This window comes from Clarias gariepinus, chromosome 24 (genome assembly GCF_024256425.1).
Source record: "Clarias gariepinus isolate MV-2021 ecotype Netherlands chromosome 24, CGAR_prim_01v2, whole genome shotgun sequence".
Taxonomy (NCBI): domain Eukaryota; kingdom Metazoa; phylum Chordata; class Actinopteri; order Siluriformes; family Clariidae; genus Clarias; species Clarias gariepinus.
This window is the reverse complement of record NC_071123.1, coordinates 15,373,957-15,398,857: the sequence shown is the minus strand read 5'-3', so window position 1 is coordinate 15,398,857 and position 24,901 is coordinate 15,373,957. Positions and strand designations below refer to the sequence as shown.

Sequence of the window (24,901 nt, the reverse complement as noted above, 5' to 3'; positions counted from 1 at the left end):
GCTAAAGTAAGGTAGTATCTGTATAATGTACAATGACAAAGTAGTAGATCCATCTATTAATCTATTTATTATTCTGGTAACGAGGAATTTACATCATGTATTTTTTAAAGCCCATTTTTGCCTTACTTTCAGTACAACTGCTGTATCTACACTTCCTGGCCTAAAATAATCACCATTTCAGGAGAATCAAATTATTGATTATTTTTCGAGCATTTTTTTTGTTAACTTGTTTATACATTTTATAAAGGTTATTAATTTCAAGCAGTAAACAATCCTACCATTTCATATCTAACGCTGCGCGCGTGCAGGAGACTGCGTGCAGGACTGCTTGACCTCGCAACCAATCAGATTCAACCAAGCCTCTTGCTCAGCCAATCAGAATGAGGCAGCCCCAAAAACCATAGCAACCACTTTGGTTTACACTAGTTAACGTGTCGTCATCTCTTTGTGACCGAACCGGGCGCTACTTTACTTTTACACATATATAACATATAAATTATAAAAATTTTTAAACAATATTTTGGATCATTGCTTTTCTTTTTTATCTGAATCATGGAGAGTTCGGAGGAAACGCTAGAGGAGCGGAGGCAGCTGGCTGCAGCTTGCTTTAAAGCTTTTCTCTTAAAAAACAGCACAAAAACAAACCTCAACCTGTGAGTAATATTTATTTAACACGAAAACCACTAAAAACTCTATTTATATAATACATTCTGTGACAGTCATTCTCAGCTACTGATGTAAATAAATAAATGACCACATTAACATTCATAATAATAATAATAAAAAAATGTCATTTTAGTTACTGGTTTCTTAAAATACCCACAATGCCATTCGACTATCTGTGGGTTAATGGTGGTGCAGTGGGTTTTAGTCCTTGCTTCATCAATGCCTGAAAAGAGTGATGCATCCAGTGTTTAGTGTTTCCCTTACTTCTATTTTATTTTTTATTTTTGTGAAACCTGACCACTATCACATACTGGAAATCGTTGAATGCCTATGTAAGTGATAGAAGTGTTTACTTATCCGACATCCATTGATCCATCCATCTGATCCATCTCTGTAGTCCATCCAGGGGCCTTGGAGGCCACTGTTGATTACTCCATGGTAATCGACCGTGGCTGGACCGCCGTTCAACATTCACACCCTAAGGGCAATTTTGAAACATCAATTAGCTTAATCTCCATGTCTTTGTATTGTGGGAGAAAACCAGAGCACTCATAGGAAACCCCCCAAACATGGGGAGAACACACAAACTCCATGTACACAGATCCATGGCGGCTGTCAAACCCAGACCCCGGAGGTGCAAGGAGACAGTTCAAACCACTAAGACGCCTTATGACATCAGCAAGGGATAAGCACTATTTTCCTCTAACAATAAAAATATACAGCACCAAAATAGAGAATTAGCCTGAGGATACCTAAATATATCATAAATATTTCAGTATATAATTTGTTATTCAAAGATTTGGACACAGGTTTGGATTTATTTTCTACATTCTAAAACACTTACTCATCGTCTATAACGCTTAATCCTGTATACAGGGTCGCGAGGGTCCTAGAGACTATCCCAGAAAACTTAGGGCACCCTGGACAGGGTGCCAATCCATCGCAGGGTACACACACATACTCACACTAAAGGAAAATTTGGGAATGGCACTTAGCCTAATCTGCATGTCTTTGGACTGTGGAAGGAAACCCGAGTGCCCAGAGGAAACCTGGAGGTGCAAGGCGACAGTGCTAACCGCTAAACCACCGTGCCGGCCCATTCTATATTTGCTAAGTGTTCAGCTATTGTCATTATCATCAACAGTAATGATTTACTGTCTATTTCAGCTACGACCATTTGGTTCGCCTGCTCACCAGAGTGATGGATGAGCGTCCGGAGAACACGGTGGACGTGATTGAAGATCTAAGCCGCGAGATAAAACGCAGCATGCTTCAGGAGACGCAGAGCACGGTGCGAGATTCCCCGTCCACATCCTCATCTGAGCTGCTGGCCGAGCAACAGAGACCGCTGTTTAACCGCGGTGAAGAGGAGGAACACGAAGAGGTACTGGTCAGAACTGATTTTTTAAAACTCATTCTTATATCTAAAAGTGTGTTTACTCATTATTAGATGTGTCAGCTCATCTGAGGCAAGAATTCTTTTTTTTTTTTTAAGTTTTTCTATGCTTTTTGAAGAGTAGAATTAAATATATAAATGTGGTTAAGTAGGATCCATGCAACACTTGGCCAAATGCATCGGTTTTCAAACTGCAGCTTGGAGGAAAGTGCTGCCCTCTTCCACATACATGAGCTAATAGATGGTCATAATTGGTTAATGTTGCCGTGATTGACTTGGAAGAGAGAAAAAGCAATGCTGTCCTTCTGACCCAGAGAGCATGGCTATGCTCCATTGCACACCTGGCCATAGATTTCAAACTTTTCTTAATGCTATCAATAACGTAAGTAGGTGGAACCAAGCAGCTTAAAAGTCATTGCATAGGAAAATAAAAATCCACTTAAACATTATTTGTCTTCCTTCTTAGATGGAGACACCCCTGCCCAATATGACTGAGCTGACGTTCTTCCTGGAGCAGATTGGGGTTGGTCTGGGTCGGGAGGAGATGCAAAGGATCCTCCTGGCCCTGAAGCAGCTGGTGGACAGTCAGCCCCTGCAACGCTGCCGATTCTGGGGTAAAATCCTTGGTATTGAGTGGAACTATATAGTGGCTGAAGTGGAATACAGGGATGGTGAGGAAGAGGAGGACGAGGCAGAGCAGGAAACACAGGAAGACGAGGAGAAAGAGGGCGAGGAGGAGGTAATCAAGGTTACTGAAGTAATTCCTTACTGACTTGTATAAACAAGGCTCAATTTTGTTCTGGATTGTTCCTTTTTAGCTGGATCCACTCCCCAAATCAAGCTACAAGCCACCCAGCCCAGTCCCTAATGAGTCTCGGCGTACCGGCACCAACAAGTTCACATACTTTGTGTGCAGAGAGCCAGGCCTGCCCTGGGTCCGTCTTCCTGAAGTTACACCTGCTCAGATTACAGTTGCACGACAAATCCGCAAGTTCTTCACCGGGCGCCTGGACGCTCCCGTCGTGAGCTACCCGCCCTTCCCAGGCAACGAAGCCAACTACCTGCGCACCCAGATAGCCCGCATCTCAGCAGGTACGCAGGTCAGTCCACTGGGATTCTATCAGTTCAGAGAGGAGGAGGGGGAAGAAGAGGAGGAAGGAGCAAGAGACAGCGTCGAGGACAACACTGAATTTGAGGGAATCCCCATGCACGAGATGGCAGAGTCACTGTCGGCGTGGGTCCACCACATACAGCACATTCTCAAGCAGGTGAGATAATCGTATTGGAATCACCTACATTCACACACTGATTGGAGACTGTATCCATTGAAGATCTACGTCTGAGAAGCTGCCGACTTCCTTTCTAACAGCAGATAAAACTTCTGAATTGCAAACATACAGTAGTATGAAAAGTAGTATGTGTCACACTTTAATGTTTCAGATCATCAAACTAATTTAAATATTAGTCAAAGATAACACATTAACACATCATGCAGTTTATAAATGTAGTTTTTTATTATGAAGGGAAAATAAAATCCCAAACTAAAATAAAAAAACAAAATAGCCCTGTGAAAAAGTGTTTGCTCCCCTGTTAAAACATAAATTAACTCTGGTTTATCACACCTGAGTTAAACTTCTCTGCAGGCCTCTCTTGCCTCAGTTAAGATGAATGTTCATGACTCTATCATAAGAAAGAGACTGGGGGCACAAATGGTTCGCATGGCAAAGATCCAAGACAAAAACCACTGCTGAGAAAAAAAAAACATAAAGGCTCGTCTCAGTTTTGCCAGAAAACATCTTGATGATCCTCAAGACCTTTGGGAAAATACTCTGTGGACTGACAAGACAAAAGTTTAACTTTTTGTTCCATTAACTGTTTGTTGTAATCTGAATGGCTGAAGAAAAACAAAATAAAGACTTTGGAGTGGCCTAGTCAGACTCCTAACCTGAATCCAATTGAGATGCTGTGGCATGAACTTAAAAAGGCGGTTCATGCACGAAAACCCTTCAATGTGGCTAAATTACAACTATTCTGCAAAGATGAGTGGGCCAAAATTCATCCACAGTGCTGTAACAGACTCATTGCAAGTTATTGAAAATGCTTAATTGCACTTGTTGCTACCAAGGTGGCCCAACCAGTTATTAGGATTAGGGAGCAAACACTTTTTCAAACAGGGCTATGTCGTTTTGGTTTTTGTTTTCCCTTAATAATAAAAACCTCCATTCAAAAACTGTATGATGTGTTGACTTGTGCTATTAAAGTGCGACAAACATGCAAAACAAACCACTGTATATCTACATTCCCAAACCTGATCATTTTTGATCATCTCTGTGTGTGCACCAGGGTCGTTGTACGTGGGTCAATATGGCCGAAAAGCCAGAGAGGGAGGAAGAAGACGCAGAGGAAGAGGAGAAGGAGGAAGAGCCTGACGAGCCAGAGCCAGAGATTGGACCGCCGCTTCTCACGCCATTGTCTGAGGATGCAGGTGAATCTTTGACTTGAGATGGGTGTCAGTTTTGTTTCTTTCATGAGCAAACACACCTTATGGACATGTTCTGATATTTCAGAGGTTAATAACACTCCTCCTTGGAGTACCAGGATCTCTTCACACTTAATTCCTCAGTACGCCATTGCTTTTGTGCGCTCCAACCTGTGGCCTGGAGCCTACGCATACGCCTGTGGAAAGTAAGGACTTTCTATATTTTTCCTAAATCTACGTTGTCATATGCTGGATATATTCTGCTTTTGTAGTCACTTTAATTATAATAGGGTTGATTACTTAATTGATGTTTAAATTTTGCAACAGGAAGTTTGAGAACATCTACATTGGCTGGGGGATGAAATTCTTGGGCGAGAGCTTTAGCCCGGTTGTACTTCCTCCACCACAGCTTGAGTACCCAAGTGGCCCTGAGGTCACTGAGGCGCTGGACCCCACTCTGCAGGAGGAGCAGGCTCTCAAAGAAGCACAAGAGGAGCAGCAGGCCGCGCTGGAGGGCAACTACGCGTTGGATGCTGCGGAAGAGGATGAAGAGGATGAAGAGGAAAATTAAATGAGACATACCTTATGGATAAACATTCCTTCCTGATTTTTTTTTTATACACCTCTGACGAACACTTGAATCAGATTAACAAGGGATGACCTCATTTGTTTTTATATGAATGCACTCATTGTAATACTTGCTCATTGTTACAGTAGCAGCCAATTACAGGGACGTGTACTGTATAAGCAAATGCTGATGTTGATTTAAGGTGACCTTCTGTCTGTGGGACTCATGACTGGATAAAAAAGTATGTGTTCTTTAATTAATGAACCAAATGAATACAATTATGCCTAACTGATTTTTCTATAAACAGCTTACCCTGTCATGTTTAACCTCTTATAATGTTCAACGATCTATATTTTTAATGCAGAGTATGAAAAATGTTCTTGATTTCAATTGTATTTAATGGATGAGGCAAATAAATCAATAAAGCAGTTGAAGGAGTCAAAAACTGTTTAATTAAACCTGAAGATCTAAAACGGTTACTGTGAGTAAATTATCGCCATAGGAATTTTGTTTATAGGAATTTTGTTTAAAGTTTTCTTTCATGCTTAAAAAATCGGCTTATTTGGCTTGACTTGGAAATTCTTGTTCACACTATAGCTAAAACTGAACTAAAATAATAAATGCAAGAAATGCTTTACTGTTGCACAACAGCATGAGCTAATAGTTATTGTACCTGCACAAGAGTTCAAAAAGAATCAAAAACTACCATATCACTTAAAATTGGATCACAACCAGACAAAGACATGATCCAACTCATGCGCATAATCCATTAAACTTTGAACTGGATGATCGTTAAAAAATTACAAAATGCCCTTGAATTCTCTTTCAGTTCAAGAAATATGTATCAGACTCAATTCAACAAAGTGCTGAATGAGATAAGGAAATGATGGAAGTATTATCAAATACCTATAGAAAAACATCAATAAATACTGAACCACCATGAATAGTTGCTGATCATAATAATGTTACTTAAGACTGGAACAGACAACATCGAACCAGAATTAACTGGTGAACAAAAATTAAGCAAGAAAATAAGCGATTTTACTTCTCATACATAATACATTTTAATCCTCATTTTTATCGTTTATTTATGTTATAGATTATATGCAATAATTTGCAAAAAACAAACATGGAATCAAAGCAATCTAAATTCTTATGCAATGCTACATGTTTCAGCCCTAAAAGATCAGCAGTTAAATAATAAATACTGTATTACTTAATGTGGACAAGAACAGCTCAATAACATAAAGGAAACAAAAAATGGATGACATGATGAAATCAAATAGAGTATAAGTTGATATGCACTGGTCCATCATGAGTCACAGTATTAGCGGAGATTGCTCTCGTCCTCCTGAATCGTCCTCTTGATTCTCAGTAACATGGTGGTGTGCCACTGATCCAATCTCGTGATCGAGTCAAACTCCTTCACCTAAGAGCGAGAACAGACAACGGTGCTCTTCTGAGCTTTTAAGATCATCTCCCAGCTTAATGTTTTTTACGAGCTCGATTACGAAACAGGAACTTACAGCGTTTGCGTATGCATCGGCATCTTGCTCCTCGTGTGCATCAAGAAGTTTCTGTTTAAAAAAACAAACAAAAACAAACCCATCATCAGGATTTTGAGCGAAGATAAGAAATCTTCACAACTGATTTAAAAGCGGACCTTGACAAGTTTGCACTCCCTGGAGTCTGAGAAGGCAGGAAACATTCCCTCATATCGCTGCAAAGCCAGCTAGAGAAGATGGAAACTAATTAATATGACCGTAAAGAAGGCACTAATGCTAACAAAACAACAAAGATGCTAATCACCTTGGCGTTTAGCATGTCGACACAGAAATGACACAGTGCTGCCTTGAAGAAGTGATCTTTAGCTCCATACTTCAGCAAGGTGTTGTCCATGCAGTAGATCCCAATCTGAACACATTAACATTATTATGAAAGACGAAAACGAAAGACGAGTTGCATATGGTTTAATGGTTTACTGAAAGACGTGCCGACCTCTTCAAATATCTGTAGAGCCTTCTGGTACTGTTCACACTGTGCGGCATACATCGCCACTTTAAGTAGGCACTTATTGGCAGCACTGCAGGGGAAAACAAAATCAAACTGTTGGCATGTGTGCGTGTGTGTGTGAGAGAGGGGGCGAGAGAATGGGAATGTTTTTTTTGTACCTTGTAGACTCTTCTCCTTTGTAGTAATCACCAGCCTGCTTGTAATGCACAACTGCCTGCAATTATTTCAAAACAAAACACTTTTGCATTTTCTTTGTACAGATCCTGTACAGCTTAGTTTTTTTTTTATTATTATTATTACAGCGACACTAAATGTTCCAAACACCATCTCGCTCACCTTATCCATGTCCAGTAATTCTGACTCGTAAATTTCAGCCACAGTGATGTGGTGCTTCGCTGCGGTGGTGAAATGCCCCTGTGGATGAAGATGTGATCCTCAATAAGTCAGTACAACCCAATCAAATTTACTGTGTCTACTCAATAGAGATCATTCATGGTTTAAAAAATATATACACTATGAAACAAAGAAAAATGTAAAGAAAAATAAATAAATAAATCAAGAAGTAGTAAAGAAAAAAAGGAAAGAAGAAAAAAAAATAGTAAAAAAACAAAATGAAATCACAAATAATGAAGAAAAGAAAGAAAAAATAGGGAAAAAAGTATTTAAAAAAAAGAAAATAAAGAAATACAATGCCTGTTCCCAAAACTGAAATTAAATAAACAATTATTATAAAAATTATTATTATAATAAACAATATTTAAGAGGCTTTAATTGGATAATTAAAGCAGGGATTAATACATTTCTAATAGATAGGAAGAAAGAAAGATATGGTAATATATATGGAGATAGATAATTAGATAGTTTTGTTAATTCATTGTGTTACTTTGTTTTGTCTCAGCTAGTCAGCTAATTAGATGTCTGAATTAGCTAGTTAGTTTTGTAAATTTATGTTGTGCATACAGTACGTAACACCTTGGTCCAGGAGGAACGTTGTTTCGTTTACTGTGTACTGAACTGTCTATGGTTGAAATGACAATAAAAGCCTACTGGATAAATAGATGGATAGATGGATAGATGGATAGATAGGTTCTGAACAGACTGAGCTGTATAAGAAATATTACAAGACAAAATCAAACTTAACGCCTCGTCACTCATTTCTCACCATATCTGTGTTGATATCGATGGCCCGACTCAGACACTTGATGGCCTCTGAGGGAAGAACCACATAGATTTAAAGTGGTAAAATTAAACATTCGACTACAGTGAAACCTCGGATTGCGAGTAACGTGGTTTGCGAGTGTTCCGCAAGAAAAGCAAAGATTTTTAATAAATTTTGACTTGGAAAACGAACAAGTCTTGGTTTACGAATACCAAATATCATGTATCACGCATGCACTTCTTGTTCTGACGCCGAGCGTCACGTGATCACAACTGAGCCAATGGTTTTTTCCTTCCTTGCGCTGCAGAATTGTAGGTAATCATCTCCCCTGCTGGGTCTTAACGGCGTCTCTCACTGGTATAATCAATATCCGTGCACGCATGTACTGTTTACTACAACACTGTGACCATGTGTGTGTGCGTAAAACATATTTTATTTTGTGTCTGTATGCGTGTGTGTACAGTGCGCGTGTAAAGCAAAAACTCTCATTAGAAAGGTTAAAGATCCATTTTTCTCTGTGTCAGCCTGCTGTTGTGTGTGCACACGTCGTTAGACACCGTGCCCCTTTATATACACACATTATGTGTATTATTACACCTTATAAGACGAGAAAGGGGGAGGGGGGGTCTAATTCCTCTCCTCTTACTTTAGCTTCACACACATACACAAACACACAGCACTTGCGCGCATAAAAAGAAACGCTTCTGTCGGGATTTATTTTTAGGTAAAGTGCAGGTTAATTTGGTAAATTTTTTACTTTATATTTTGTGTTAATTATTTTTGTATTTATTTTTTGGGGCTGTGGAGCGAATAATTTGAGTTTAAATTATTTCTTATTGAAAAATTCAACTTGATTTACGAGTGTTTTGAAATACAAATTATGCTCGTAATCCAAGGTTCCACTGTACTTTAACTGAATCATAGCAGATCTCTTTCAGAGCAAGAAAACAAACTACCAACCTTGTGGATCTGATTTTCTGTACGCGTTGCTGGCATTGACAAAGCTGATGGCAGCGTTGTGCTTGCTTTGCGTTTTCAAGTGCACTTTTGCAGCTTTGCAGAATGCATCTCCTGCAGCTGAAAGAAAACAAATATCAAGCCGAACGTTAGTGCGTTTTGAAAGCAACTCTGATCTTATTAAAGCAGCGTTTTTGTGGGCATACCGCGCCAGTTCTTGGCCATCTTGAACATATTCGCAGCTCTCGTGTACATGTCACAGGCTTCCTCTGCCTTAGAAGAGCTCCTAAAAAAAGGAATCAAAATACTTATAATAAATCACTGAGGTAATGCAGTCTTGAGTCATTATTATACTTAAGTAGTAGTAACACGATTTTGCTTGAATTCTGTATTGGGAATCAACTCCTAAAGTACTTACCCGTTATGGCTAAACTCCTAAATGTCTAAAATGTCTTTTACCTTGTAATTGTATAAATATTTGTAAATATAATATCAGTGACATAAAAATGGCACCTTAGTCATGGAAGTACCATAATATGCAAAGCTACTTGTTCTGTCTTAAACTCTTCTGCTTTATCCAGTACTTGCGCACACTCTTTCTCCTCAACACGTTTCCTCCCAGCATGCAGTTTGGGTTCTGTAGGTTGCATCACCGCCACCTATAAATCTCTTTCATGCTCCTCACCTTCCCTGAGCGTCCCTTATTGAAAGAATATGGAAGCTTGTTGACAGATGGGTAAAGTGTATTGAAAAGCAATTAGAGATTATCTTATCTTGTCTTTTTTAAAGGTTACTAAAGATAAATTCAACCAAAGGATGTAGCCTGCTGGTCATTACCACTTATTAGAAAACTTCTAAAGGTGCAGAGATTTTTCTTCCGAAGCCCCAAAGTTATGGAATAGCCTTCCATTTAATGTTCTGGACTCATACACGGTCGCAGTGTTCAAGTCTAGGCTGAAAATCTATTTGTTAAGTCAAGCCTGTGAGTAGCTTGATCTTAGGTAAAGGAGCAGATCTGGGGGACTCATGGACATGGAGTATTATGGTGAGCTGGTATGTTTAGATGCTGTCTTCCCCACTCACACTGATCACTCAATGTTGTTGATGGTGGAATGTCTGGTTGCTTTACATCCCAGAGAGCCCTCATGTCTCTATTTTCTTCTGGCTGTCCTTTTAGTTATGCTGTCATAGTTAGTCCTGCCGGAGTTCCTGCTTGCACTCTGCACGAAATACACATTCAACTTATACATGTGACTGTGATACCTAAACATTATCTCTTTCTTTGTCAAACTACACATGGTGCCACTAAACTCCCAGTTACTTTCTTTTGATTCAGTAATGCTGCTTTGCGGCAGTTAAAAGCGCTATATAGGTTTTTGGAAAGATATACATAAGGTATTGGAAATGATTTTAAACATTACAATTGATTTCAGTTTTAGGGTACTTTATATGGGCACAGTGTCAATGGTTTCCTGGCAAGGGAAAAAAAATACATGTATAGAATAATTCTTGCTTCAAGTAAAAAAGCTATTACGGAATGCTGGTACAAACCTAATCCGCCACAAATACAGGATTGGATTTATGTTGTAAAAAATGTGTTTATAATGGAGAAAATTACTTTCAGTATGAATAACCAAACAGATCTGTTTGTCGATTTTTGGTCTAGGTGGGATAAGTATAAAACCCCTATTGAACCAGATGTTTTTCTGTTATAGAATCTGTGTTTTATGAATAGGTATTGTCTATACATCCCCTGTCTTTTGTAAATAGTTTTTCTATAATTGAGAGATAACCCAAAGAGATATATTGATCTGCTTTATGCCATAAAGAGCTTTTTGATATTTATCTTTTCAATAAAAACTTTAAAAATAATAATAATAAAAAACTCTATATAAATAAAACTGAATTGAACTAATTTTACACCCGTAAAGGTGTAAACCAATCATTTTTAAGCCAGCTTCCAACACTATATGGACAAAAATATTTGACCAAACCTGCAATGACATTGTATCCAAATAATTCAATATGGAGTTGGTCCCCCTTTTATAGCTTTAACAGCTTCTTGGAAAGATTTTGAAATATGTCTGTGGAAATCCGTACCCATTCATTCTGTAAAACATTTACGAGGTCAGGCACTAATGTTGGACGAGAAGGCCTGGCTCATAATCTCCAATGCAGTTCATCCAAAAGGCGCTCGATGTGGTTGAGGTCAAGGCTTTGTGCGGGCCAGTCAAGTTCTTACACACTAAACTCATCAAACCATATCTTTATAGTCCTTGCTTTGTGCACTTAGGCACAGCCATGGAATAGAAAAGGGTCTTACCACTGTTACCACAAAGTTGGAAGCATCATAGAATTGTCCAAGATGTCTTGCATTACGATTTTCCTTTACTGATTGAAACACCTAAATTCAATAATTAACAGATTTGCCCAAATACTTTTGTCCATATAGTGTACTATAGGAAGTACTTGTTGTTGATGTGAAAAGAGTTTGTAGAAATAGTTAAAAGGTTAAAGCTAAAAATAAGCTGATCAGATTTAATTTAATCAGTGATATTATTATTATATTAGGTTAAAGCCCACGTACATGTCTGCCTGTACGGAAAAAAACTCTGTCTAACTTATTATTACAAAGAAATAAAATTTTGTAAGGTTGGGTATCCTATGCCTTGTTTGCTTTAATTGTCAGCCAAATACACTCCCTGTTCGGTAATCGCAGAGTGGATTACAGAAGGATTTTTTTAAAACAACTCCAGCCTGGTAAAATACACTTATACCACTTTAGTGCCATTATTTTAGTGGTTAATATATTAAGCAATCCCAGTAGAAATAGATGTAGCTTATTAAATCTGGTACATAACTGTTCATATCATTGCTTTTACTCAACATTTGGATTTCGTTTATGGTGTAGGTTAAACTTAAGGCAGATAATTCAATTACTGCAAAATTTTCATTAAAATTCTGTATAACCAGTTTTTTGATTCTTTGACATCGTGACGCAGGGGGCAATTAACCGCCCCAAAAAGTCCCATAAACTTTAGACTTATATCTATGACATAGCTGATGTCCAAATTTGACTGGTTCTGGCGCAGAGCAAGAATTTTGTAGAAATATATAAAATTTGACACATTTGAAGAGGCTAGCAAGCTGTGTGAGTAGATGACCCTAAAGATGGTATAAGTTGTACCCCTGGGGTGCATGAGACCCCCCCCCCCAACCACCCCACCATTGACATAATGGGGAAGGTACTCACAGTTGCATTGCGTTATGAAAACTTCCAACTGAACTTTAAACCTGAACCTAACTGTGGATTCCGTTGCCATAGAGATATGGCAGGGGTCCGAATTTTTCCAATCACCAATCACATTTTCTTCAGAACTTTATTGTGATTTGCACAATAATATGCACAGGAGCGTTTACCTATTTTTATTTATTTTTAATTCTTGTTTGTTTATAGGATTGTTTTTACCTTATTTTACTTTTTTTTTTTAGATGTAACTATTTGTGGACTGCTGGATCTGTGAATTTCATGATGGGGATGAGTAAAGTATTTATCTATCTATCTATCTAGTTAAATCTACAGTACAAGTTCAGTTCAGCATGCTCAACTCTTACCAAAATAAAAACAAGTAAATCACACTTACCCGACTAACTTTATAAAAAACGATGCCGTCACTGTCATTTTCCTGTCCGCTTCAGCCATCAGAGCCATGGCTTCTTTCTCTTTCCCGGAAACATCCATGTTGTTTTTATCCCTCTGTTCTCTCCTAAAGGTCTGCTCTGTTGCTATAGACACGTCACTTTGGAACCGGAAGTAAAATCGAGCTTCGGCTGAAATCTTGGGGGTCGTCGCAAAAAAGGTAAGCTTTCAAATCAATAAGCAACAAACTAAACAAACCTTTATCAACCTACCCGATGCTTCATGTTTAAGCGATATACTGCTGGTGTATATATTAGCACCCCGATACACTATGAGGTACTTCGTTCGTGCGTGGACACGCGGAGTCTCTCCGTTTTCCCGCTTGTCTTATCATTTACACCGCTTCTCTCTCCGCAACACGCGGGAAGCAGTTACCAGTGGAGAGGTCGCAAACTGTGAAAGGAGGCCGTTTTGGAAATCTATCATGATAAACTTCACACTTTAGGTATTGTTTATTGTTTATTTTATCAATGTGTTTTTTAAAACACACGCGCCTAACGTGTGCGTACTCAATGGTGACGCACGGACGCACGCACGCTTTGCGTGGAACTGAGTTGTTACGTGAATGAAATGTTGCAGCGTTAGCCCGGAAGAACATTGAAGGAAAAAGTTATTTCCAATAAAAAAATGACTTTCTAGTAAATGAAACATGTTGCTAAAGTTACCCATAGGTAAAATGACTCTTAATACATTTGTATAATGACAGCAACATTTAGAACATGAAATTTCACTTTTATTGGCATTATTTTTAAAAAAACAAAACAAAAATGGGCAAAAAAAAAAGAGAGAAACTTCTTATTGTTAGCCTTTCATCTAATCCGGCCACAACTTAGGACACGCTGGATGTCGTTCCTGACGCGACCATTTTTGTTCCGGCTTAGAACTGGCACTTTGCCCTGCGTTGGGTTGGGTGTACCCAAACTTGTGGCCTCCTGGGATAGGCTCAAGGCCCCCCGTGAGCCTGTATACAGGATAAAGCAGAATAGACAATGAGTGAGTGTGTGAGGGACTGGCACTGTATCCAATGCCTAAAAAGTTTTCATGGTTGTAATATCTGTTACACATCTAATGCTTTGTTTCTCTTCTAGCAACCTAAAACAGAAGTCAGCCGCATGGAGTTCCCAGGTCGAAGGCGGCCTGGTAGTCTTGGCACTCCAACTCTAAGGAGGAGAATGGATCGCATGTTACCTTTCTCTGAACGTCGCACGTCTAAAGTATGGGACCACTACACCCAGCTTAGCATGCATCGAGTTGAGTGCAACCACTGCAAGAGGCAGCTGTCTTTTCACAACAGCACCACCTCGATGAGAGAGCACTTGGGACGCAAGCACAGTATTCGTGACGGAGCTGTCCCGCCTCCCAACACAGCCGAAGTCCCAAACCCTTCAACGTTACGTCAACACGTGGCTGCGTCTACTTTACTTAACAGCAGATTTGCAACATCTAATCCACCAGCAGATGTACCGACTGGCTCGTTTCAGCCAGTAGTGCCCGTCATTGTGAAAGAGGAGCAGAATGAAGAACAAGCAGCTGAGGCCGGTGAGGCCAAACATACCTGCACTACGTTCACCCATGGTTCTGTAGGAGGAGTCGGTTCTTCAAATGCTAATTCCGTTCCAAGCCAGGATGTAGAACCAACGTACGGATTTTCTCCAGAAGAGCTTAACACCACACTCAACAACAGTGGTGGCGCTAATACCAGTGGTGCCAGGGGCTGCAGTGATAAGCGTGCAGGACTTTTCACAGACCTTATTTTAGAGATGGTATACAGGGACCTGCAACCTTTCTCTGTGGTAGAAGAGAGGGGCTTCAGACTCTTGCTTAGTTGTCTTGAACCTAATTATCCTGTTCCATCACCTTCTTTGCTTGGGAACCTACTGTGCCATCGCTATCACATACTCAAGCAATGCCTTCAGCAGCATCTTCAAACCGGCCTTGCTCCCCGCTGTATGGCCATTTGTACCGAACACTGGCGATCTGTTGATGGATGTGGGGTCGAAGGAATTGGCCAGTTCTACCTCACTGTCAGCGCCCATTTTGTTGACTCTAATTGGCAACTAGCCCGCTGCGTTTTAAATACTCGTCCAATAGAAGAATACAAAGGCAACACCACCAACAGCGGCCCCATCAAGTTTGCAAACACATTAAAAGCAGTTCTGTCGGAATTCCACCTTCCTGAGAGCTATGTGTTCTGTGTTGTTCATGACACTCCATGGGGTATGGAGGGCAGGAGACAAGGAAGCATCACACTTGATCAGGACTATCAACAGGAATTTCCTGGACCCAGTCATGCTTCCATGCAGTCACTTCCAGAGGGCTGGGAACCACTTCTTTGTGCAGGAGAGGCTCTTAAAATCTGCGTCCAGGAGGGACTTTATGTGGAGACTGTAAGACAGGCACTTGCAGATGCTCGCGGGATTGTCCTTCACTTCCAACATGATGTTAATGCGGCTGCAGCTCTAAATCAAAAAGCAGAGGCTGCCAACAAAGGTGCACCACGACTGGTCTTGGATGACCCAGGCCGCTGGGCCACAGCCATTGACATGTGTGAAAGACTGCTAGAGCTTAAATGGGTGGTTAGCTCGGTGCTGGAAGAGCAAAAGGCAGCACCTAATTTGGCCGACCATCAGTGGCGTTTATTACACGAATTAGTGCCAGTGCTAAAAACGGTGCGCATTGCAGCATCTTTCTTGAGCGAAGACATCAATGCTTCAATTTCTTCCTTGATGCCTTGTCTGCAAGGTGTGTCTCGAATCCTGGGGCAAAACATTGCTGAATGCAGCTGCCCCGTGGTCAGGGGAATCATGGAAAGGATCCGCACTGGGATGGAGAAGCGCTGGAGACTGACTGACGAGGAATCCTTGCTTGACAGTCCTGCTGTCCTGTCGTCATTCCTGGACCCAAGATTCAAAGAGATGCGATTTCTTAGCCCACATGCTCGCAGCAAGCTGCATGACAAGGTTAAAGAGTTGTTATCTGTTCAGACTTATACAGATGACAGAGAGGTGGACCAAGATATAGACAGCGGCTTGGAAGTAAGAGAGAATGACACAGTAGGGGAACCTGCCGTTTTGGGATTGGATGACCAGTTGCCTATTCCCACAGTGGCATCATTGGATTCCCCTGAGTCATGTCCCTCATGTGGGGAGGAGGGTGACAGCATTGAACTTCAGCAGAATGAGAATTTTGTAGCTGTCTTATCTCCAGAACACATCAGTGAAAATATTACAGATTCACCATCCAAAGCTACAGGTGGATGTAAAAGAGCTGCCAACACAGCTGAACTGTCATCACCGCTCACATGTGATCGGCAGCTCTCTGGCCGAATGCGAATAAGCCCTGTTCCTCAAAGTATGTATGACATTCTTCTTGGAGAAGATCCTACTGAACGAATGCCCGAAATCCAACAGCAGCTAGAGAATTACATAGCGGAGCCGTTGTGCAAACGTAGCCTCTCACCTCTTCACTGGTGGCGTAACAAAGAACACCGCTTTCCCGCAGTGGCTCGACTTGCACGAAGATATCTTTCAATCCCGGCTACTGCTATTCCCGCTGATCGTGCTTTTGCACCGAGGGAATCACCGGTGGCCCACAGGCGAGCTATGCTAGGACCCAAAAATCTTGACCAAGTATTGTTTCTTCATCAGAACTGCGATTATGTAGAGCAGCTTAAGGGTAATCTTCCAGGACATCGAGAGATTGAACATAACAGTAGTCTGGGTGGAAACCAAAGTAGAGACAGTCTGTATCAGACTTTAGTGTCCTATGATAATAAGGTTTAAGTAAAGAAGGGTTGTGATTACTGTTTATAGACAAAAGTTTTTAATGCACTCTGGAAACACTAGAATAATATACACTAGTATAAAATCTATTAAAGTAATTTTTTTTTCTCAATCTTTATTTTTAACATGTGTTAAAAATAAGCTTATTGGGTTTTGTTGCTGTAAAACCTGATTTATCCAGAAGGATTTACTATTTTTGACAGTTTGACAATTGTGCAGCTACTAACAATATCTACAATGACCATAAAAAATTTTCATCGTAATTATTTGAAATAATGTTGACTCCTATTCCGTAGAAGAAAATTATTACACTACCTTTCTTACTGTTTGGACTCTGGGAGTTCTGGAGAATGGTTAGATCATTGTCACATAACTCGTATTCGTTGATATGCTAAAATTTCATGTGCCTGCTCAAAACTGTATACAGTATGTGATATGTGTTCAATTGCAGGGGCCACTCCTGAATGTACCTTTACTATAAAATGGTCACCTCTATAAGTTTTGAATATGTTATTACAAAAAAAAAAATTACCAAGTTCATGCATGCATTTCAACAGTTGTTTATTCCATGTACAAAATTACATGTTTTGTAACCTGTGACATTAAGTATTCTTTATCTTTCCTAAACATAACAGGTGATTAAGATGTAATCCATGAACTGCATGTCAAATTAAAGCTTGTATGAAACAGTCCTAATGCAAAAATAACTTTTTTGCAGCATTAAGCTATTTAGTATCATGTGAGGGTACCCCACAGGTGCTAGTGAACCGATGTATGTTAGTTTCAGTGAAAAATGCAAACATTAAAATTTCCTCAAGATGAAAAATGCTTGACCAAACGTATAATAATGGACTTTGTATTAAACAGGGGGTATTTTCCTCTTGATTTATACCTTTTAAAAATGTTAATGTTTGAACAAAAAACATCCATTTGAACAGTTCATATTGTGTTAATAACAAAGGGTTTTTAAAGTAATATGTGGTATTACACTGACCTCAAAACATTCAAAACCATTTAACATCTGAAATGAATCTATTTGGTGGAACTCAGATATAATTATTAGGCGCTTGGAGTCGCACTCTGAGATCAAACCGAACCTTTATTCTGATGGTCCGTATGGGAACAGAGCTTTGAAACATTGGTAGGGCTCCAACTGACCTCGAACCTGTCTGCTCCTTGACCAATTGGGAAAAGCTGTGCAAGCTTGATTAAAAACTTTTATTCTCCTGATGAGTTTTCATATGAGCACGATGACTTTTGGCCTTATGAAAACTCCTGCAAAATAGATATATACATATTGTGGGATCATATTATATATAATTAACGTTATGACACCAAAAAAAAACATCTACAGGGTGTGCATTTCCTGACCTGCCACACTCCTTACAGGTATATTTCCATTTTTTGTCAGAGGGGCTTACAAGCCTTCCCTTTGGTATGTTTAAAGATTTCCTGGCTGAAGTTTTATCATCTGTCTTCTGGTCTGTGGCACTGTGAGACTCCTGAAACCCAATTTACAGTAAGCTCAAGCAAGAGCAATCATTTGTCATATAGTACAACTGGACTACAGCTTATATATAATACATAGAAACCTATTACTTAATCATGTTAAACCTACATAATTCTTTCGAGATAGATCAGCGTTTTCAATTGATTTACACCCCTGCTTCAACATTTTCAGCTTATTCATGGTGTAATAATACTCCACACACTGGGCAACCGATTTGGTCTGCAACTGTACAAAAAATAACAATTAAATAAATTCCTGTAAGTGGGAAAGCAGTAACACCAACTGTATAATCCTTGGATGGTCTTACCTCTTTATGAATTAACTGAAAATCCTTGGTATGACTGAGCATTGCTTTCTGGAAGATTTTTATCTCCTGAGCAGTCCAGTGGTCAGACCCTGTTGTTTAACGTTTGGTGTGAGGGATGACAGGTGAAATTTCAACAAATTATATTGAAGAATTCTACAAAAGAATTGATCTACAGACTCTTCCACTTCAGTACCTGTGTAGTGATAGTCACTTAGTGGGTGACAAGAAGTCCGATAATCTCCTCTAACTAAGAGCAAATCCAGTGCAGCCTGGTACAAGCAATGAGAAGTTGATTTAAACTCTGTGACTGGATAACACAAATCCAAAGCCTGCATTTGTCTTACCAGATTGTCTCCTTGGACTTCGTGCAAACAGTGAAGAGCAAGTTCAGTGTTTGTGCCCCCACCTGGTAGCACACTGGAACAGCACAAGCCTAGGAATTCTGTAACTGTGGCAAAAAGTTGCACACTCAGTTCTCAGTACTACAGATAAGCCTTATTATCGATACCAGTTGAAACCGATGCTCAAGAGACCCTTAAGAATACAATCAATTAATTTTTTGTAAGTCTGAGTGTGGTAAAAACAAACCCTTCTGTTGTGTCTCTGGATTAGTGGGCAGGTCTCCCCAGGGAGCCCAGACAAGCTGAGCAGGATGATCATCATACAGGGTAAGCAAAGGGTTGCGCAAAGGAGGGATCTCAGCCTGGAAACGTGAACCCACGTTGATCTTTCTATATAAACACCAAGCATATACATATGTTTTCCAAGATTTATATGATTTTTTTTTTTTTTTACAATTTCCATAATACACACTACAATTATCTCGCAACATGGGTGACAAAAACATCTGGCATGGACTGACTCACGGTTCTATGCTGACGAATGTATTATCCAAAATTAAACAGCTCTCGTCTTTATTGTCTGGAGAAAAGTCAGCAATAAGCAGTGGAAATAAAAGGATTATTATGACATTAATGAGCAAATGTCGCATTCGATACTAGTTACTCACCGAGGGAAGCAGAACAGATGCTTGGCGGAGGTCGGTCGGACTCATACTGGGGTAGGGTGTTGAAATAGAGCCCGGTTCCTGGGCGTAAAGGGCTTAGCATGGGAGGGGGAGTGTATGGAGGCGGATTGAAGGTTAGTAGGTGGTCGGCAAGGTAGGTGGGTGAACGCAGCTGACTTGGGAAACCACTTGCCACCAGGTTGGGTGTAATCAAGCTTCTAAGAAGACCGGGTTGACGAGACATCTTGGACAGATATTTGACATTCTCCTTTTTCTCAGTCTGTAATGTTGTCAGTGACACTAGTTAGAAGTGTAATATCAATAATATTATGTTATACAGTAATAAACCAATAATTACAGAACAATAGCAACAACAATGCTGAAACAAGACAGTTTAATTAGCCCTACTCAATTAACAAGATATTATGATAGAAGTAACATTTTTACTGTATTTCCAGAGACCTTTTTCAATGAGGTTTCTTTGTTTGAGACGGGTACAGACACTGGGATAACTAGTGGGGAAAGCTGAACTTCCTGGTTCGCCTGGTAGCCATCACCAGCCGTGTCCACTCCCCCATCCTGTCACAGAAAATCAACAGATGAAGTAAATATATGCATTAGAGTTTTAGAATGATTTTGTAGGATTGTAAGCGAAATACATCACCTTTGTTAAGGAGATTGAGTTTGCTAACTGTTGATTCATCTTGCAGGAGATTGGAGGAGCTTGTGGACACGTAGGTGAGAACTGTGCATGCCTGTGAGGTCGGGATTTTACATACATCTTGAGGAATACCCAAACCAAACTATACAATTGTATATATTATGCTTCATTTGTTTAGACACCTTATTCTTTTCCTTAATGCCAAAAGAGTTCATCTGCATATAATGATCTAATGTAATCCATAAAAGTCAGACATTTCCTCTAAGACAAGACATAAATCCTGACCTTTCAAGAGACTCTCTTCCACCATGTGTCATTACAGTAGCGCTTCCTCCCTGTGCAAGAAATTGACAACTGACAAGCTATAGAATCAGCATATTCACTTAAAATTATTGGCACTCTTCAGGAGAATATCCAAACATCACTGGCAGTTTCCATACAAACAGAAGCCTAAATTTAATTTCAATCCCCAAACCCTAAGACTACAACCACAAAACATTTTTTCTAACCTTTGAAAATGTGTCAACATTATTGCGACTCCTAGAGAATACATAAAAAAGATTTGTAATGTAAATCGTCCACCTATAAACTCGGTCCTTGAACCCTGGTGAAATGTAAAAATGTTGAACTAAATATTAATTAGTATGCCAATAATAATAATGTTAAAAGTCTTTGGTGGAAACAAAAACTTTGTTTGCTGATTTACATGATGAGTGCCAATAATTATGTAACTGTACAAAAAAAAAACTGTACAATATCTGAACATTACCTATATAGAGCAACAACTAACCAAACTACAATACCTTGAATGTGTCAGAGATGGCACTCTCTTTACTAAAAGATGCCATGGCTACCTGGCTGGGGGAAACAAGGTAAAGAGGGTGTGGTTCAGGAGAAGGTAGAAAAAGGGTAAGAATATTGTCAGGCTTCAATGTCCTCTTCTTCTGAACTCTTTTCTTCTTGGTCTTCGGTGCAGGAAGTAAAGAAGAAATAATGGGTTCCATCTGGTAGGCTGATGATCCAACTTTAGAAGATTTTGCACATGATCCTTCACCATGTATGAAAGAAGCCTTCTGCTTATTTTGAGGTTGATGCTTTTGCATACTAGGCTTTAACAAAATGGGTTGATTCTGTCTGTTGCAAGCACAAGATGGCTGAATATCCATTCTAATTCCAGTGCCAGTTGCCTCCTTTCTAGATTGGATGGATGGTGCGTCTTTGCAAGTTTGGTCGCCTCTTTCCATGTTTGGTGTTAAAAAATCCCAGTTATGTTCCCAAGTATGAACAGTTTTTGGTTCTACTGGGTTCACCGCACTACCCCCAATACTTGAGTTTGATGCCCACTGGTTTAACATCACTGTATTATGAGATGCTGACAAGTCCATTACACTTTTTAAACTACAGGAAACATCATCTGCTGCAAGGCTCCATGATTGCGCATCCACAGGAAGGATTACTTGGGACCGGATGGGATTCTCAGTGTTGTGACTTAAGCCGAGATTCGATGCCCAAGTGTAATTGCTGTAACTGGTTCCACAATCAGTGTAACCTTCAACCTGAAAAATGGAATGAGGTTTGGGTGGAGCAATGTAGGACTGGTAGTCAGCGGAGGTAAATGCACCATCTTTCATTCCAAGATTTAAAGACTCCCACATAGGTGTGCATAAGTGGGTGTTAAGGGTGCTGGGCTGAGAGGACGGAGGGAAGAGGTGTGTACCATGTTGCTTGGTATAATGTCGTTTTAGTGAGCGGTAGCCACAATACATCTTCGGGCAGCCAGGATAAGGGCAATGATGCTCCTTTCTCTTCTGGTGAGTCAGCATGTGACTTTCCCTAGAAACATAACAGTAGTGAGGCGTTAGAGACAAACTTTGCCCATTGTTATTTTTAAGCTTTACATGAAAGTAAGTTCTACTCACAGATGATCATGGCATTTAAAGTCTTTCTGGGAGATATTACAGATAAGAGATCCTTCCGGTTGGTGGGTCAGCAAGTGCACGTTGAGGTCGTACATGGTCGTAAATACTTTACTGCACTCTGAACACTTGTGTGTCTCCAATTTGGCCCTTTGCAGTGACTCTTTAGGGATGAGCTCGCTTTCATACAGAGGATCCGTTTCCCTGACACTGTCAGAATCTTTCCCTGAAAAAGGTTTGTCTGATGCATTTCCACAAGAGACACAGACAACAGGTCAAAGATGAAAGATTTGGTCAGTAATTATGGCAGATTTTAGCTAAAATGAGGTGTTCAGAAATCCAAAAACAAGCAAACACAACTCTTGTTTGTTTAGTGTTTTCTTAAAAACACATCAACAGTATTTAAATATGCACAACATACTGTATATAAAATTATTCAAATGATATAAGGTGTAAAATTTTACTTTATTTTTTTTCTTGCTAAATGACTTCATTCTGACACCACTTTTGTTACTATGAATCTAAAAAAATCGTGAGTAATAGAGAAAAATTAAAAATACACTGACGTACTGATAACAGGTCTTCACATTTCATATCAAAAAATATAATGTAAAGGAAAAGCTTTTTTTATTTGATGAACTATCAAGTTAAACTTATATATTCTACATTCATTAAATGTCAAGTATAATACACTGCCTGGCCAAATAAAGAAGTAATTTCAGAAGGGTCAAATTAATAGGCCCTAAAATAAAATAATACCAGGCAAAGAAAACTAATGAGATTTAAAATTACTGGAGCAGGGTTAAGAGCCCATGAACAAACCTGGAAAGATAGTGCTGAACCATAAACTTGGTGGAAGAAATTTGGTAAGAAAAAAAATCGTGAATGGAGATCTAAATGCTTGGTGAAGCTGCATAGTAAAAAAATAAATAAAAAATAACAGTAAAAACCATAGCTATGTTTAATAGTGAAATTTAGAGTGTGTATATATGCACATAATGTAATAAGAACTCACAGGATTGGGACTGTGTGCACCACCAGGCTGCTGCTGTTCGGCCCTTAACCCTCAACTGCTCAGATGTGATTTAATGAGATAAAGATATTTTGTAAAAGCTTTTTGGGATAAGGGTGTCTACCAAGGGGTTGCTTCGGTTGATTAGGTCTAGACTCAGCACTGTTACATGGCAATAAAATTAATTGAGCTGATGACCTGAATGCACTAAATGACCAGGTTATCAAATCTTGGGAGTTCTTCTTCCATGATTGTACAGGCATATAACAGACTGTAAAAGAGTGGCTCTGGGAGCATAAAGAATCATTGTTACACATGAACTGCACACCACATGGTGTGCTGTAATCAAAGCTAAAGGTGACTGAATAAAATCTTAGTTTGTGTGACTTTTTTTTTTTATCCAGGCAGTGTATTTCATTCTATCCAGGCAGTGTATTACTTTATTTGTTTTAGACAATTTGTTTTGGCACCTTCAAGCTTGGAGTTGACCTTTAGGTCTGATGTGTATTCTAGGTCTGTGCTGTATTCACCAATACGCTATAAAAAAATTAACCCTGAAAAAAAGAAACCCTGTAAATTCTTACCAGTATCTTACTTAACTCACCAGTACTGCTTACTTCACAGTCTGTGTCCATCCAGAGCTGGTGTTGCTCCAGTGCTGGAAGGGAGGCTAGTGGTGGGGATAAGGGGCTAATTAAAATCACATCGTCTGAGAGATTTTCAGTTTCAGACATCAGGGAGAGATTTATGTCTGAAGTCTCCATGACCTCCAGAAAATCATGAGGACTTTTGGTCCTTTCAATTTCAGCCATGCTGCTAAAACACAATGCACAGCACACCTTTAACCTGCATGGTTTAAAAAAAAAAAAAAAAAGTAAATTACTATATTATTAGTTAGACATAATTCATAATTCTTTTTATAAATACTAATTAGACATAATTCATGAAGAAAATAATTTTTGAACAATATACTACACTGCAGAAATACAATTAAGCATACCATTCACTGCTCAGTGGAGATTAGCTCATTAACACGCTCTTTAGCTAACACTAAATTAGCTGAATAGAGTTAGCTAAGCGTTTAGTCACACTTGAACTAGAAAAAAAATATATTAAAAACGTCGGGATTTATTTTTATTTTTTTTAAGAAAGTTTGATGTCTTTACATTTTGCTGATAAATAATGGAGAGCTAAAACATATCTGTGGTACTGTGTATTTTATACCCACCTTTAAACCGAGCAAGACTCCAAGACAGAGAAGAGATTACCAACGCTGTAAATGCGCACTACCGCATTAGCATACTAGCCTACTACCCAGTATGCACACCGAGCGCCTTTAACTAGCAATTCCTCCTACTCTATTGCTAGGTTAAGTATGGAAGTGTGTTTCATTAGATCATACTTAAAAACAAAGATTAGATGTAAAATCCAGCACAACTAGGGTAAAAAGTGTTTAAACAAAATAATAAAATTTCGTTCTTTTGTGAAGATTAATTTCAAAAGTTCACATAATTTACATATTCTGTTTGTTGATTTGTTTGTTTGTGTCTTTGTATGTTTGCGCATCTAGTTCCATTACAGGCGTGTCACAGGTGTTACTTACAATTTAACAGTAGACAGCGTCCTCACCAACCGTAACAGTAGGCAGCGTCCTCACCAAACGTAACAGTAGACAGCGTCCTCACCAAACGTAACAGTAGGCAGCGTCCTCACCAAATGTAACAGTAGACAGCGTCCTCACCAGACAGCGTCCTCACCAAACGTAACAG

At 39.4% G+C, this 24,901-nt stretch overlaps 4 protein-coding genes across 7 annotated transcripts; 2 read left to right on the top strand and 2 right to left on the bottom strand.

The window, feature by feature from the left end:
- Positions 1–552: 552 nt before the first annotated feature.
- On the top strand, positions 553–5,572 carry rsph4a (radial spoke head component 4A). The gene is made up of 7 exons (XM_053485348.1): positions 553–653; positions 1,834–2,050; positions 2,529–2,801; positions 2,881–3,330; positions 4,406–4,547; positions 4,630–4,747; positions 4,869–5,572. Exons 1-7 carry the CDS (start codon positions 553–555, stop codon positions 5,110–5,112), a joined length of 1,545 nt encoding a protein of 514 aa, XP_053341323.1. The 3' UTR covers positions 5,113–5,572.
- A 12-nt stretch (positions 5,573–5,584) lies between these two features.
- On the bottom strand, positions 5,585–13,207 carry napaa (N-ethylmaleimide-sensitive factor attachment protein, alpha a). Its single transcript, XM_053485350.1, has 12 exons — positions 13,151–13,207; positions 12,883–13,076; positions 9,445–9,524; positions 9,242–9,358; positions 8,285–8,331; positions 7,459–7,536; positions 7,281–7,336; positions 7,108–7,192; positions 6,919–7,023; positions 6,773–6,841; positions 6,636–6,686; positions 5,585–6,538 (listed from the first exon to the last, which is right to left on the bottom strand). The coding sequence occupies exons 1-12, from the start codon at positions 13,160–13,162 to the stop codon at positions 6,437–6,439; spliced, it is 996 nt and encodes a 331-aa protein (XP_053341325.1). The 5' UTR covers positions 13,163–13,207; the 3' UTR covers positions 5,585–6,436.
- si:dkeyp-117b8.4 (zinc finger BED domain-containing protein 4) lies at positions 13,049–17,412 on the top strand. Of its 3 annotated transcripts, none has more exons than XM_053485346.1 (2): positions 13,049–13,098; positions 14,027–17,412. In XM_053485346.1, the coding sequence occupies exon 2, from the start codon at positions 14,051–14,053 to the stop codon at positions 16,718–16,720; it is 2,670 nt and encodes an 889-aa protein (XP_053341321.1). In that variant the 5' UTR covers positions 13,049–13,098; positions 14,027–14,050; the 3' UTR covers positions 16,721–17,412. The 3 variants fall into 3 exon arrangements, with proteins under 3 accessions (XP_053341321.1, XP_053341320.1, XP_053341322.1); XM_053485345.1 differs by lacking the exon at positions 13,049–13,098 and adding an exon at positions 13,300–13,383; XM_053485347.1 differs by lacking the exon at positions 13,049–13,098 and adding an exon at positions 13,795–13,931.
- An 84-nt stretch (positions 17,413–17,496) lies between these two features.
- On the bottom strand, positions 17,497–24,395 carry znf541 (zinc finger protein 541). 2 transcript variants are annotated; one of them, XM_053485343.1, is made up of 16 exons: positions 24,361–24,395; positions 23,737–23,978; positions 22,124–22,361; positions 21,008–22,037; positions 20,490–20,539; positions 20,208–20,298; positions 20,006–20,122; positions 19,547–19,823; positions 19,404–19,458; positions 19,126–19,268; positions 18,882–18,985; positions 18,731–18,806; positions 18,538–18,626; positions 18,339–18,455; positions 18,092–18,222; positions 17,497–17,995 (listed from the first exon to the last, which is right to left on the bottom strand). In XM_053485343.1, the coding sequence occupies exons 2-16, from the start codon at positions 23,942–23,944 to the stop codon at positions 17,929–17,931; spliced, it is 2,793 nt and encodes a 930-aa protein (XP_053341318.1). In that variant the 5' UTR covers positions 23,945–23,978; positions 24,361–24,395; the 3' UTR covers positions 17,497–17,928. The 2 variants fall into 2 exon arrangements, with proteins under 2 accessions (XP_053341318.1, XP_053341319.1); XM_053485344.1 differs by having other exon boundaries at positions 18,882–18,979.
- Positions 24,396–24,901: the final 506 nt, after the last annotated feature.

Coding starts and splice junctions, on each gene's coding strand:
- napaa (XM_053485350.1), bottom strand. Junction 8,332..9,241: donor CAGAAAATCAGATCCACAAG/GTTGGTAGTTTG, acceptor TTCTTCCCTCAG/AGGCCATCAAGTGTCTGAGT. Junction 7,024..7,107: donor CTCTACAGATATTTGAAGAG/GTCGGCACGTCT, acceptor TAATGTGTTCAG/ATTGGGATCTACTGCATGGA.
- si:dkeyp-117b8.4 (XM_053485346.1), top strand. CDS start 14,051: ATGGAGTTCCCAGGTCGAAGGCGGCCTGGTAGTCTTGGCACTCCAACT.
- znf541 (XM_053485343.1), bottom strand. CDS start 23,944: ATGGCTGAAATTGAAAGGACCAAAAGTCCTCATGATTTTCTGGAGGTC. Junction 20,299..20,489: donor GGAAGAGAGTCTCTTGAAAG/GTCAGGATTTAT, acceptor CCGACCTCACAG/GCATGCACAGTTCTCACCTA. Junction 17,996..18,091: donor ACCTGTAAGGAGTGTGGCAG/GTCAGGAAATGC, acceptor TCTATTTTGCAG/GAGTTTTCATAAGGCCAAAA.
- rsph4a (XM_053485348.1), top strand. CDS start 553: ATGGAGAGTTCGGAGGAAACGCTAGAGGAGCGGAGGCAGCTGGCTGCA. Junction 4,548..4,629: donor GCCATTGTCTGAGGATGCAG/GTGAATCTTTGA, acceptor CTGATATTTCAG/AGGTTAATAACACTCCTCCT. Junction 4,748..4,868: donor TACGCATACGCCTGTGGAAA/GTAAGGACTTTC, acceptor ATTTTGCAACAG/GAAGTTTGAGAACATCTACA.